The sequence below is a fragment of the Pristiophorus japonicus genome, chromosome 2 (assembly GCF_044704955.1).
Source record: "Pristiophorus japonicus isolate sPriJap1 chromosome 2, sPriJap1.hap1, whole genome shotgun sequence".
Lineage (NCBI taxonomy): Eukaryota > Metazoa > Chordata > Chondrichthyes > Pristiophoridae > Pristiophorus > Pristiophorus japonicus.
In genome coordinates, this window is record NC_091978.1 from 348,410,904 (window position 1) to 348,426,084 (window position 15,181).

General features: G+C 44.7%; 1 protein-coding gene across 1 annotated transcript in view; it reads right to left on the reverse strand.

Moving 5' to 3' along the window:
- Positions 1-15,181, reverse strand: part of LOC139234891 (serine/threonine-protein kinase 32B-like) — a 268,203-nt gene that overhangs the window by 17,075 nt on the left and 235,947 nt on the right. The window contains exons 6-8 of the mRNA XM_070865743.1: positions 9,882-9,998; positions 7,345-7,470; positions 5,854-5,856 (exon numbers count right to left, since the gene is read on the reverse strand). Of these exons, the coding sequence (XP_070721844.1) occupies positions 5,854-5,856; positions 7,345-7,470; positions 9,882-9,998 (246 nt within the window). The remainder of the gene's footprint in view (positions 1-5,853; positions 5,857-7,344; positions 7,471-9,881; positions 9,999-15,181) is intronic.

Genomic DNA, 15,181 nt, shown 5'->3' on the forward strand with positions numbered 1-15,181 from the left:
TGCCAAAGCTTCCCTTTCAATTTGCGCATAATTATTCTCACTGGCACTGAGTGCGTGAAGCAAAAGCAATTGGTCTCTCCTTCCCACTACATGATACATGAGAGATCACTGCCCCAACTCCATACGGAGAGGCATCACATGCCAGCTTAATCTGCTTAGATATGTCACAGTGAACTAACATGGTGCTCTCTACCAATTTGCTTTTACACTCCTTAAATGCTGTATCGCATTCTTTTGACCACTTCCAATGGACCTGTTTTTTTCAAAAGTTCATTCAATGGATGTAATACTGTAGCCAAATTTGGTAGGAACATCCCATAATAGTTCAAAAGACCCAAGAATGATCGAAGTTCAGTGACATTCCCCTGGGAGTGGGTGCATTTCTGATTGCATCCAGTTTTCCCTTGTTTGGATGTAAACCATCTTTGTCTACTCTGTACCCTAAATACTCCACTGAGTTTTGAAATAACTCACACTTACGAGCAGACCCTCGTACCCTGTGCCTCTCTAGCCGTTTGAGGACTTCATTCAATATGTTGTTATGAATTTGCCTATTTGGTGCTGAAATTAGTATGTCATCCAAATAACATACTACCCCTTCAATACCTTGCAAAATCTGTTTCATTACCCCTTGGAATATGGCAGGGGCGGAAGACACTCCAAACGGTAGCCTATTAAATTGATATAGGCCTAGATGAGTATTTATAGTCAAGCATGACTTGGACTCCTCATCTAGTTCAAGCTGTAAGTAGGCATTCGTACGATCCAGTTTTGAGATGATTTGACGACCTGTCAGTGTTGTGAACAAATCTTCTATATTTGGCAATGTATTGGGGACATTACCCTCTAGAACCTGGTTTACGGTTACTTTATAATCACCGCACAATCTTACCTTACCACCGGACTTTGGTACAACAACAATGGATGTAGCCCAATTACATCGATCTATCTTAGAGATAATGTTCTCAGTCTCTAGTCTTTTGAGTTCTTGCTCAACTTTCTCCTTGAGTGCATATGGTACGGAAAGTGGCTTGCAGTAAATCGATCTAGCATTCTTCTGTGTCTTGACATTTGCCTTGAAGCCTTGGATCGGACTGCCTGTTTCACAGAACACCTTTGGATACTTCTTGATAACATCATCCGTTGATGCAAATCTCGTTTCAACACGGAAAATCTCACTCCAATCCAGCTTCAGTGATCTCAACCAATTTCTTCCCAGTAAGGCAGGCTTGTCTCCTTTCAATACTATTAGAGGCAAGTTCTGAACTTGATCCTTGTATTTCACCAGTATGGTGATACGACCTACCACAGGAATGTTCTCTCCCGAGTAGTCTCATAGCTCTATCTTGGATTTCTCCAATGGGAAATCACGCAATTTGTCAAGGTATAGCGACTCCGGTACTACACTCACGGATGCACCCATGTCGATTTCCATTGGTATCTTGAATCCTGCAACATCTATGTGGATTTTGATACTTTTTGAATCACTGTCTGTTAACCTCGTGCTCCTGCTGACGTGTAACTCTAACATCTCCTCGTCCTGTTGTTGTTCTTCCATGCTATGTAGTCTCTGGGGATTTCTACTCATAGCTTTAAAAACTGGTTTACCCTTCAGTCGGCATGCCTTCGCAAGATGCCCAGTCTTTCTGCAGAAGAAACACTCTGCCTTCATATATGGACAACTTTGAGCAATGTGTTGTCCCAGGCACCTATGGCACGACTTTGGTGCTCTGTTAGATTTCCAGTTTCTGAGACTTTGGGCCCCCACTGCCTTTTACTTTGAATCTGCAGGCGATTCACCTCAGTTGACTGACGACCATAATTATTATGAAATTCTCGGGAATATTGATCGGCCATACCCATCGACCTCGGTGTCTGACAAGCAAGCTCAAAAGTCAAGTCATCAGTTGTCAATAACTTTCTTCTGACCACATCATTTTTCAACCCACAAACAAAACGGTCCTGTAATGCTCGGTTTTGAAAGTTTCCGAAATTACAGTGAATAGATAGCTTTTTTAATGCTACAATGTAATCACTGATACTTTCATCAGTCTTTTGATCCCGTATCCCGAAACGATAGCTTTCAGCAATTTCTAACGGTTTGGGATTGTAGTGCTGCTCCAGCTTTGTTAAAATCTCTAAGCGTTGTATCCTTTGACTTGTCAGGCACAAGCAGATTTATCAGCGTTTCATACAATGCCGGACCTGCCTCCAAAAAGAAGATAGCTCATTTCCATTCCAACATCGCCCGGTTCTGATCTGCATTCTCTGGAACTTCGATTATGTTATTTGCAGTGAAATACATTTCTAGCCAGTCCACATATGCTTTAAAACGTTCCCGGTCGTGTCTATATTCCCCCAAATGTTCCATTACTCCTATGGATGCTGCCATTTTGACGATGCAGTTTAAACTAGTGTGCTCATAGAAACCTAGAAAACATAGAAAATAGGTGCAGGAGTAGGCCATTCGATAAGATCATGGCTGATCATTCACCTCAGTATCCCTTCCCTGCTTTCTCTCCATACCCCTTGATCCCTTTAGCCGTAAGGCCCTTATCTAACTCCCCCTTGAATATATCCAATGAACTGGCATCAACAACTCTCTGCAGTAGGGAATTCCACAGCTTAGCAACTCTCTGAGTGAAGAAGTTTCTCCTCATCTCAATCCTAAGTGGCTTACCTCTTATCCTTAGACTATGTCCCCTGGTTTTGGACTTCCCCAACATCAGGAACATTCTTCCTGCATCTAACCTGTCCAGTCCCGTCAGAATTTTATATGTTTCTATGAGATCCCCTCTCATCCTTCTAAACGCCAGTGAATACAGGCCCAGTCGATCCAGTCTCTCCTCATATGTCAGTCCTGCCATCCCGGGAATCAGTCTGGTGAACCTTCGCTGTACTCCCTCAATAGCAAGAACGTCCTTCCTCAGATTAGGAGATCAAAACTGAACACAATATTCCAGGTGAGGCCTCACTAAGGCCCTGTACAACTTCAGTAAGACCTCCCTGCTCCTACACTCAAATCCTCTCGCTATGAAGGCCAACATACCATTTGCCTTCTTCACCGCCTGCTGAACCTGCATGCCAACTTTCAATGATTGATGTACCATGATGCCCAGGTCTCGCTGCACCTCCCGTTTTCCTAATCTGCTGCCATTCAGATAATATTCTGCCTTCATGTTTTTCCCAGCAAAGTGGACAACCTCACATTTATCCACATTATACTGCATCTGCCACGCGTTTGTCCACTCACCTAACCTGTCCAAGTCACCCTGCAGCCTTTTAGCGTCCTCCTCACAGCTCATACTGCCACCCAGCTTAGTGTCATCTGCAAACTTGGAGACATTACACTCAATTTCCTCATCCAAATCATTAATGTATATTGTAAATAGCTGGGATCCCAGCACTGAGCCCTATGGTACCCCACTAATCACTGCCTGCCATTCTGAAAAGGACCTGTTTATCCCGACTCTCTGCTTCCTGTCTGCCAACCAGTTCTCTATCCACGTCAGTACATTACCCCCAATACCATGTGCTTTAATTTTGCACACCAATCTCTTGTGTGGCACCTTGTCAAAAGCCTTTTGAAAGTCCAAGTGCACCACATCCACTGGTTCTCCCTTGTCCACTCCACCAGTTGCATCCTCAAAAAATTCTGGAAGATTTGTCAAGTAGGATTTCCCTTTCATAAATCCATGCTGACTTGGGCTGATCCCGTCATGCTTTCCAAATGTGCTGCTATTTCATCTTTAATAATTAATTCCAACATTTTCCCCACCACTGATGTAAGGCTAACCGGTCTATAATTACCCGTTTTCTCTCTTCCTCCTTTCTTAAAAAGTGGTGTTACATTAGCTACCATCCAATCCATAGGAACTGATCCAGAGAAGATAGACTGTTGGAAAATGATCACCAATGCATCCACTATTTTTTGGGCTACTTCCTTAAGTACTCTGGGATGCAGACTATCAGGCCCGAGAGATTTATCGGCTTTCAATCTCATCAATTTCCCTAACACCATTTCCCGCCTAATAAGGATTTCCTTCAGTTCCTCCTTCTCACTTGACCCTCGTTCCCCGAGTATTTCCGGAAGTTTATTTGTGTCTTCCTTCGTGAAGACAGAACCAAAGTACTTGTTTAACTGGTCCGCCATTGCTTTGTTCCCCATTATAAATTCACCTGAATCTGACTGCAAGGGATCTACGTTTGTTTTCACTAATCTTTTTCTTTTCACATATCTATAGAAGCTTTTGCAGTCAGTTTTTATGTTCCCAGCAAAGCATCCTCTCATACTCTATTTTCCCCCTCCGAATTCAACCCTTTGCCGTATTACAAAATTCTCCCAGTCCTCAGGTATGCTGCTTTTTCTGGCCAATTTATAGGCCTCTTCCTTGGATTTACCACTATCCTTAATTTCCCTTTTTAGCCACGGTTGAGCCATCTTCCCCGTTTTATTTTTACTCCAGAGAGGGATGTACAATTGTTGAAGTTCATCCAAGTGATCTTTAAATGTTTGCCATTGCCTATCCACTGTCAACCCTTTAAGTCTCACTTGCCAGTCTATTCTAGCCAATTTACGTTCCATACCATCAAAGTTACCTTTCCTTAAGTTCAGGATCCTAGTCTCTGAATTAACTGTGTCACTCTCCATCTTAATAAAAATTCTACCATATTACGTTCACTCTTCCCCAAGGGGCCTCGCACAACAAGATTGTTAATTAGTCCTTTCTCATTACACATCACCCAGTCTAGGATGGCCAGCTCTCTAGTTGGTTCCTCGACATATTGGTCTAGAAAACCATCCCTAATACACTCCAGGAAATCCTCCTCCACCGCATTGCTACCAGTTTGGTTAACCCAATCAATATGTAGATTAAAGTTGTCCATGATAACTGCTGTACCATTATTGTACGCATCCCTAATTTCTTGTTTGATGCTGTTCCCAACCTCACTACTACTGTTTGGTGGTCTGTACACTACTCCCACTAGTGTTTCCTGCCGTTTGGTATTCCGTAGCTTCACCCATACTGACTCCACATTATCCAAGCTAATGTCCTTCCTTACTATTGCATTAATTTCCTCTTTAACGAGCAACGCCACCCCACCTCCTTTTTCTGGCTGTCTATCCTTCCTAAATGTTGAATACCCCTGGATGTTGAGTTCCCAGCCTTGGTCACCCTGAAGCCATGTCTCCGTGATGCCAATGACATCATAGCCGTTAACTGCTATCTGCGCAGTTAATTCGTCCACCTTATTCCAAATACTCCTCGCATTCAGGCACAGAGCCTTCAGGCTTGTCTTTTTAACACACTTTGCCCCTTTAGAATTTTGCTGAAATTTGGCCCTTTTTTCTTTTTGCCTTGGGTTTCTCTGCCCTCCACTATTACTTTTCCTCTTTCAATCTTTTGCTTCTGTCCCCTTTCTACTTCCCTCCGTCTCCCTGCATAGGTTCCCATCCCCCTGCCATATTAGTTTAACTCCTCCCCAACAGTACTAGCAAACACTCCCCTGAGGACATTCGTTCTGGTCCTGCCCAGGTGCAGACCGTCCGGTTTGTACTGGTCCCACCTTCCCCCAGAACCAGTTCCAAAGTCCCAGGAATTTGAATCCTCCCTTCTGCACCACTCCTCAAGCCACGTATTCATCTGAGCTATCCTGCGATACCTACTCTGCCGAGCACGGGGTACTGGTAGCAATCCTGAGATTACTACTTTTGTGGTCCTAATTTTTAATTTAGCTCCTAGCTCCCTAAATTCGTCTTGTAGGACTTCATCCCTTTTTTCCTATATCGTTGGTTCCTATATGCACCACGACAATTGGCTGTTCACCCTCCCTCTTCAAAATATCCTGCACCTGCTCAGAGACATCCTGACCCTTGCACCAGGGAGGCAACATACCATCCTGGTGTCTCGATTGTGGCCGCAGAAACGTCTATCTATTCCCCTTACAATCGAATCCCCTGTCACTATAGCTCTCCCACTCTTTTTCCTGCCCTCCTGTGCAGCAGAGCCACCCATGGTGCAATGAACTTGGCTGCTGCTGCTCTCCCCTGATGAATCATCCCCCTCAACAGTACCCAAAGCTGTGTACCTGTTTTTCAGGGGGATGACCGCAGGGGATCCATGCACTACCTTCCTTCCACTGCTGTTCCTGTTGGCCACCCATCCCTATCTGGCTATGTACCCTTTACCTGCGGTGTGGCCAACTCACTCAATGTGCTATTCACGTCGTGTCAGCATTGTGGATGCTCAAGAATAAATCCACCCGCAGCTCCAGTGCCGCAATGCGGTCTGTCAGGTGCTGCAGGCGGATGCACTTCCCGCAAATGTAGTCGTCAGGGACACTCGAAGCATCCCTGACTTCCCACATAGCACACATGTCCGAGCTGTCCTGCCATGACTTAGCCCCTAGATTAACTTAATTTGACAACAACAATGCTAAAATGTTACGTACTGATAAAGAAAAGAAAAAGAAAAACTACTTATCAATCACTTACCCTCTTGACTGTGACGTCACCTTTCGATTTCTTTCTACTTCTTTATTGTCTCCCTGCTGCAGCTGCACCGGCTGGCCTTTATAGGCCTCACCACGCTGCCGCTCCGCCTCCTCGACCTCCCGCTGGCTCCCGACGCCTGTTGAGCTTCTTGTAGGCCTCACCACACTGCCACTCTGCCTCCTCGACCTCCCCGTTTTTTACCTCGGATTTGTAGCTATTTCCAAAGACAGGAAAGCTTCCAAAGTCTCTTTGTCAGCTGGCGGAATCTTTCACCAACAAAATTTCAGTTTTAAATCATCCAAAAAATCCCATCTCGCCACCAAAGGTGATATATTCACAGAGCACAGCACACACTCAGCTTCCTAACATGGCAGGCAACTCTCAGAAGTCTCCGGAACTTCATGGTTCTGTTTATTATTAACTTTGTAGTTGCAGTACACAATACGTCCACATCCAGTGTGTGGAGCTACAAACATTACAAGCTTACAGACATTACACCGGGCTTAGTTGCATGCGCTTCGCATACGTAAACCCGGAACTTGCACAGCCCCTATGGGTGCATGCGCACCTTGTACGCTCCCGTAGGTGCCGTGAATCCAGAGCCAATGTTTGCCATAATGGGAAGGAACAATCAGATACCTCACACATCTATCAGTTCAGTTGGTTTGTCTCTTCATCCACCAATTGACCTCTTGGTCACCTTACTATGCTGCTCATTTCACATTTTTAAAATGCACCGTTTCGGAGCAACATTACTTATCAGCTTAATAAAATGCAACAATAAAACTCACAGCAAGGGAATTATTCAATCAAGGTTATTACATTTTGCCTTCTCTTTGTTAACTCACATTTGGAACAAAAGCAGGAGGGAGATTCTTCTCCAGAACAGCGTCCCAGTTCACATCAACTAAGTATGGAGAATTCTGAATGTCCTTGAGACTTGATAGCCGACTCTCAGGCTCTTTCACAAGAAGCTAACATGAAATAAAATACCGTATTTTAACATTGTGTTTTTTTGCTGGTAGATAAAAGAAAAACGTCACAATTCTTTGAAATACATGACTAAGTACGCAAACTGCTAAGAGGAAAGATTTTGCTACAAAGCTGTTACTAGTGGATATGGTAGTATAATGGTTATGTTACTAGAGTCGAGCCTGAGTCTAATTCAGATAAACCTGTTCAATCCCACAAGTCAGATGTGAAAATTTTAATTCAGTTTAAAAACAAAATCTAGAAATAAAAATCTTGTTTAAAAATGACCATGGAGTTGTTAAATTCTTGCTAAAAACCCAACAGTTCACTAATTTCCTTTAGGGTAGGAAAAGTGCCTTCCTTACCTAATCTGGCCCATCTGTGACTGCAGTCCCATACTAACATGGTTGACATACTGACCTTTGAAATGACCGAGCAAACCACTTAGTTGTATCAAACAGAAAAAAGGCTCACTGTCGTCTTCTCAGGGTGAATAGGAATGAGCAACAAATGCTGCCTTGCCAATCCCAATAAAGAATTTTTAAAAATCACCGGAACTTTACATTAAACATGATTGCTGTTTGACATTGACTTTGATATATTTTGTCTACATTTGTCCAGTGTAGTGTGTTTTATGCAGGTGCTTATTGAAATGCAGGAATCATTTGGGATGAGGACTGGATTTTCTTACAAAATTGACTTTGAATTTAGCTTCAGGAGCCCTGCTACAGGTAGTCATGAAGCAAATTCCCAAAATGTAATCCTGATCCCAAAATATATGGCCTCCCTAAACGTCCAGGAAACATAAGAACATACAGCAACTAGGCACAAAGAGAAATAATGCATACCTCTCTCCACCTACTAGAGACTGAGTGCAGATACTAGCCCCATTCCTTTTACACTTTCTCAGGTTAATCAGCCCAACACAATCATGAGAAATGATAGGCACAAAAGCTTAGAAATTCGTGCGCCTTACCTGCACAGTGTTAACAGCCCACACTCAACTGGGGAGGTCCGAGGAGGCCCTGATTTTGGGCCTCGGACCTCATTATAATGTAGATGGCATTGCGGTAGGAGCCTGCACTGGTTCATGATCCGATTTCCAGGTAGGTGGTCGTGGAGGTCTGGAGGAGGAACGGATGGGCCTCGGAGTCTGTGATCGGGGTTCGGTGGGGGATCGGTTAGGATGATTGCAGGCCTCGGGAGCGCTGTTTGGGGGGGGGCGGGCGGGGTGGGCAAGGAGGTCGGGGCTAGAGCCGGGAGGAGATTGCGGGACCCTGAAAATCAGAGTTGGGGGTGAGGTCGGAGATCTAGGGACTGGGAGCGGTGGTGAGTACTTAGCCTTTTTAAACTTACATTGTGTTTAGCGTTGGTTTTCCTGGAGGCAATCAGCACTGGCTGCAGCAGGGACCAGAAGCAGGCGTTAGGTCCCTTATTTGCAAGTGAAAATGGACTAACATCTGCTTCAGATGTGGCTAAAGGTCATCTCTTGTTTATACTTTACCAAAATGGCATCTGCCATGATTCATGTGCGCGCACACATCTGGTGCCATACTGGTCCCCAAGCGGCACCTATAGCGTCAAACAATGGGTGCTACCGATCCCAATTTTGTGCCCATATTCTTTTACTACACTGCCAGAAATCAGACATCAAACCAACTCACGTTCCCAGAGGACCAAACCAAAAGTGCATTTACCTTTGGTCCTGGAGTTTCCGAAGTAAAACTATGGGGTTAATTTTAACTCTCCGTGGGTTTCAGGTCAAGGGTGGGGTGTGGGCGACTGCAAGAAAACACTCATAGGCCCAGATTCCAGGCCGGCACCAAAGCAAGGCTTGCTGGCAAGAAGATAAAATGATGAACAGGGTTTTTGGGAGGATCTGTTGGAGGCAAGGTGGTGTGCCTGAGGCATGGGAAGCTGCAACCTTCCTGTCTGAGGCCTGGAGGAGCACTCCTGTTTTTACTGGCCCCATGAAGGAAAGGTTTTGTCTTAGGTTGGAGGGTCGCTTCCTGCTCCTGGTGGCTTCTGACCTTCCTTTGCCTGACGGGACTCCTCGGTAAGCTTCCCCAGTCAGACCTGAGTTAAAATCCAATCGGGGTCCCATTGTCGTGATGGAAGCCCAACTTGCTGACCCCGAACTGCAGTGAGCATTTAAAATGGTGACCAGCAGTATTTCAATGGGATCGGGGAAGTAAGGCTGAAGGCTCCATTTTAAAGGACCCCTCGTTCTTGCTGGACCTAGTGGGTTAAATTTCCCCTCTGTATTTCAAAACAGAATGTTCTCAAACAGTACTGAGATTTCTTTTTCATCTTTTACGGCAGTGAAGCGTTTTCAGGTTGATTTTTCTGGCTAAAAATATCTCTGCGCCAGCTATAAAAGTGCATGCCGTGACCTTTTCTTTCCATTCTTTACCTTTTTTACTAACGCCACCAAGCCTTTGGACCAGGTAGATGAACAGTGCACTTTTTCAGTTCTAATCATGAGAAGTATTTCTTCCACTGGCGTGTTGGAGTGAATGTCATATGGTCTCTATAAGACAAACATCCAGCAGAATTATTTAACATTTATCTTTAGCTGGACAGTAAATGTCAAGAGCCTTTATTGATAAAGGCCTTTTTCTTCAAATCAGTAACAAATTGTAACACAATATGAATAGTTATGAACAAAATTAATGAATGCCAGGAATCACAGGTTAAAACATGCAAACTTGCTGGTCATTCCAATAATATTATTATATATATTGTTCTGATGAAGGGTTACACATCCAAAACATTAAACCTGTTGTTTCTCTTTAATGATATTGACTGACCCATTGTGTGTTTCCAGCAATTTCTATTTTTATTTCAGATATTCAACATTTGCAGTTTTAAAAATAATCATCTTTATATTATAGGGCAAGAAGTTATCAGTGGGTGTTATTTGGGGATAAATTCTGGAATACTGGTAAAGAACTCTTTTTTTTGAGGGGACGGTGTAATCTGCTTCGTTGTCAGCCATGGCTCAGTTTGTAGCACTCTCACCTCTGAGTCAGAAAGTTGTGGGTTCAAGTCCCACTCCAGAGACTCAAGCACAAAAATCTAGGCTGACACTCCTGTGCAGTACTGAGGGAGTGTTGTACAGTCAGAGGTGCACTCTTTCAGATGAGATGTTAAACTGAGGCGCCGTCTACTCCCTCAGGTGGATGTTATAGATCCCGTGGCACTATTTTGAAGAAGAACATAAGATTCTAATCTATGTTCATGATTCCGCACAGCTTCTTATTTTCATCCTTCAGTTTTCGTATGACTTTGTATTCCCAGTCGTATACTTCACATTTTTTTAAATTACATTTCCTATCTAATTCATTTCATCTTTATTTCTGATAAATGATCTTGCACTTTGCTCTTTAAAGTCTATCTTTCTCGCTTTTTATTAATGATTTTTTTGCCCCTTATCTCTACACTTTCTGTTCTGTCTTGTTGCCATTTTAGCAGTTCTTTTCTCTGCTTGTCTGTCTTCTTGAATTCACCTCCTTCAGGGAGCTTCTTCAGTGAAATCCCCCCAGTCGCTTCCCACAGTTCTTTTGTTATTTAAATGCCAGTAGCGCAGCTAGAGAATCTCTCATGCTGATCAGCCTTTTACAAGCTGTTGGCTCATGAACTTCCAAGAGCACAAACATGGGGTGATCACATGCAGCAAATTTTTGTGTTTACATTTGGTGTGCACAGAGCACACGGTAACATTTCCTACTTGTATCATTCATTTATTTTGTTGCTTTTAATTTTGTTTTTCTTCTTCCTCCACATAGCACTGCTGAGTAAAGGACTGATGAGCCATCAGCCCGTTCTGCAATCCAGGGACGAACTCAATCAATCAACATTTACTCTGTATTTTCAGCTTTGTAACAAGCGCAACGACAAGGTGAAATCTGATGCTTTAAAAGTCGCTTTGCCTCTCTAATTGATGTCCATAATTATGGGCTCCCCTGGCAGGCTTAACTTAATACAAATTGGGAGAGCAACAAAATGGGCTCTCCCGCATTTTACACTATTGCACTAGTCAAAATTACCCCCAACAAATTTATTCAGTGAGTAGTTGAGCCACATTTATAGGAAGTGCCCAGTATCTCTGGCTCCACTGGTGGACAATTGGCCAGGGTTCTCATTCTCATAGTGTCAGCTGTGGCTCAGTGGGTAGCACACTTGCCTCTGAGTCAGAAGGTTGTGGGTTCAAATCCCACATTGGGACTTGAGTACAAAATCTCAGCTGACACTCCAGTGTAATGCTGAGGGAGTGCTGTCTTTCAGATGAGATGTTAAACAGAGGCCCTGTCTGCTCTCTCAAGTGGGTGTAAAAGGTCCCATGGTGCTATTTGAAGAAGAGCAGGGGAGTCATCCCTGAATCAACATAACAAAAAACAGATTATATAGTTACTATCATGTTGCTGTTTGTGGGAGCTTGCTGTCCACAAATTGGCTGCTGCATTTCCCACATTGCAACAGTGACTACACTTCAAAAAATACTTAATTGGCTGCAAAGTGCTTGAGACGTCCGGTGGTCGTGACAGGCGCTATATAAATGCAAGTCTTTCTTTTCATGATTGTTATGTGTTGACTCCTGCCCAAAGTGTGCTCATATTGTTGGGTGAGGGCAGAATTGGGCTCGATTGCAGTGCCCCATATAATTAAGTAGCCTGTCAGTAATTACTGCGAAGGGTAACATATGAAGAATGGATAAATGGCTAAGGTGTTGGAGAGTGCCTGGTGCCAGTGGAATCATATCCCAACAAGGAGTGAATGCCCTCGGAAGGAGAAAATTGACAAGAAAAAGATTAGGCACTTTGGATTTTTAAATCCTTAAAAATATTTGTTTGCAGCGACATCAAATTGTTAGTGTGTTCAAAAATTAGCTTTGTTTGGAGCAAGTTACTCAAAGATGTGACGGAGATGTGCTATCTTATTCCCCTGGAGGGAATATAATGAGAACTGCCAGGACACGTTCCTGCATACGAGATGTAGTGCTGAATTATATTGTTTTATAAATTGAGCCAATCACAATTGCTGCTTTTCATTATATTGAACTTTGTATGCAAGCTGTGTCCTTTCCAGAATGGAAACATAACTTAATAAATTATTTCTGCTGTATTCAACATGCTTTTGATATGTTTTATTCACAGTAATTAAAAATGTCTCCACAGTTGTACTGACGTTAATGAAGAATGAAAGTTGAAATCAACTTGCTACTAATTGATTGTGACTTCTGTGGAGTGAACCAGAATTGTTAATAATAATGAAAATATGAGCATGTAGATGTTAGTTGCAGAACGCACATCATTGGCTTGTCATTAAATTCATATCAGAAGAAAAAGCAAAAGTATACAGTTGTAATGAAATAGGTCACTATTATTTGGCAAGCATTAGTTTTAAAATATTGCAAACAGTATTACTGAAGGTATATTAATATCTGGTTGTGAGTATGATAAAGATGCCAAGCTTTCTGGGTCATTAATAGGTACGAGAAATGACGTCAGAATCCATTTTTTAAAAATGGGCAGGCGCTATTGTTTATTGCCGGCGATAATTGGCTGTCGAATTTACCGCCAGCGATATATGGGTGGTAAATGAGTGGTAATTTCCACTTTGGCTGTGATTTGGGCTGTAAACTGTTTTCCAGCGGTAATTGGGTGGTAAAATGGACGGTATGTTGCTGAATTTCATGTTGCACTGCTAATGCTACATTTAATATTTGTGATTTAACAACTAGGTTAGCCCATCTAAATTTCCAAGTTGAGTCTTCACTTTCTTTATTCAGCACCATAGGACGCTAATTCTAGTGAGCTGCCGCACTTTTACGAATACAGTAATGTCACTGTCGAATTTCTTCCATTAAAACTCCTGCTAATTGGCTTCTAAAGCAATCTTTAATTGTAGCAGATGCTACCAGTAGTAAGTATAAACTCAGAGCATTACATACTAGTGAGAGAGGGGATAGATCATTTGTCAGACAACAATTAAAAAGTTTGCAGACGACATTAAAATTGGCTGTGTGGTTGATAATGAAGAGGAAAGTCATGGGCTGCAGAAGGATGTCAATCTACTGGTCAGGTGGGCATAGCAGTGGCAAATGGAATTTAATTCAGAGAAATGTGAGGTGATGCACTTTGGGAGGGCTAATAAGGAAAGGGTATACACATTAAGCAGTAGGCCACTTAATAGTATAGATGAACAAAGGAACCTTGGAGAGCTTGTCCACAGATCCCTGAAAGTAGCAGGCCAAGTGGATAAGGTGGTTAAGAAGGCATATGGAATGCTTGCCTTTATTGTCGGAGGCATAGAACATAAGAGCAGGGAGGTTATGCTTAAATTGTATAATACTTTGGTTAGGCCACAGCTGGAGTACTGCAAGCAGTTCTGGTTGCTGTATTACGGGAAGGACGTGATTGCACTAGAGAGATTGCACTAGAGGAGATTTACTAGGATGCTGCCTGAAATGGAGAATCTTAGTTATGAGGACAGATTGGATAGGCTGGGTTTGTTCTCATTGGATCAGAGGAGGTTGAGAGGAGACCTCATTGAGTGTACAAAATATTGAGGGGCCTGGACATAGTGGATAGTAAGGGCCTATTTCCATTGGTGGAAGGGTCTATTACGAGGGGGCATAGTGTTAAGGTGGTTAGTGGAAGGTTTAGAGGGGATTTGAGGGGGATCTTCTTTACGCAGAGGGTTGTGGGGATCTGGAACTCGCTGCCTGGAAGAGTGGTGGATGCAGAAACCCTCACCACTTTAAAGAGATGGTTGGATGGGCACTTAGGGCCCAAGTTTCGAGCCACGCCTAGAACGGCGCAGTCCCGACCTGGACGCCCGTTTTTCGCGCCACAAAGTGCGCCTGAAAAAAAACCCTCCGTATTCTCCACCTCCATGCAGGTCCTCTGGTCCTCGGCGCAGCACAGCAGGAGCTGTAGGGGCGGAGCCAAGTCCCTGTGCTGAAAACAGTGCCGGGACCTCTGCACATGCGCGCTACAGTGGCGCGCAAGTGCAGTAGCTCCAGGCGCCCGAAACTGTGTGGGAGGGGCCCAAAGCACGCAGCCCCTAGCCCTGGCCGAATGGCCTCACTGGGGCTGCATGAATAAGGCTCCTCCTACGGCCAGCTCCTGCTTCCTGCCGACCCGACTCCCGCTTCCCGCCCCCGGACCGGACGACTCCCCGCTTCCCCCCCCCCCACCCCGCCGCCGGACCGGATCCGACTCCCGCTTCCCCCCCCCCCCCGCATCGACCCGACCTGACTCCCGCTTCCCCCCACCGCCCCCCCCCCCGCCCCCCCCGGACCGGACCTAACTCCCGTTTCCCCCCCCCACTGCCTCCGGACTGGACCTGACTCCCGCTTCCCGCCCCCCTCCCCCCCGGACTGGATCCGACCTCACCCCCCACCCCCCGACCTCACCCCCCCACCGACCTGTCCTCCCTCTCCCTCCCTCCCCCCGACGCGAACCGAACCGACCTTCCTCCCACCACCCCCCCGACCCGACCCAACGCCACCTATCTGTAAATCTGGTGCTGGGGATGTGCCCTGCCCGAAGGCTCTGGCCCGGCCTGTTCAGCCTCACCCCCCCCCCATTCTCCTTTCCCCCCCCCCATTCTCCTTTCCCCCCCATTCTCCTTTCCCCCCCCCATTCTCCCTTTCCCCCCCATTCTCCTTCCCCCCCATTCTCCTTTCCCCCCCATTCTCCTTTCCCC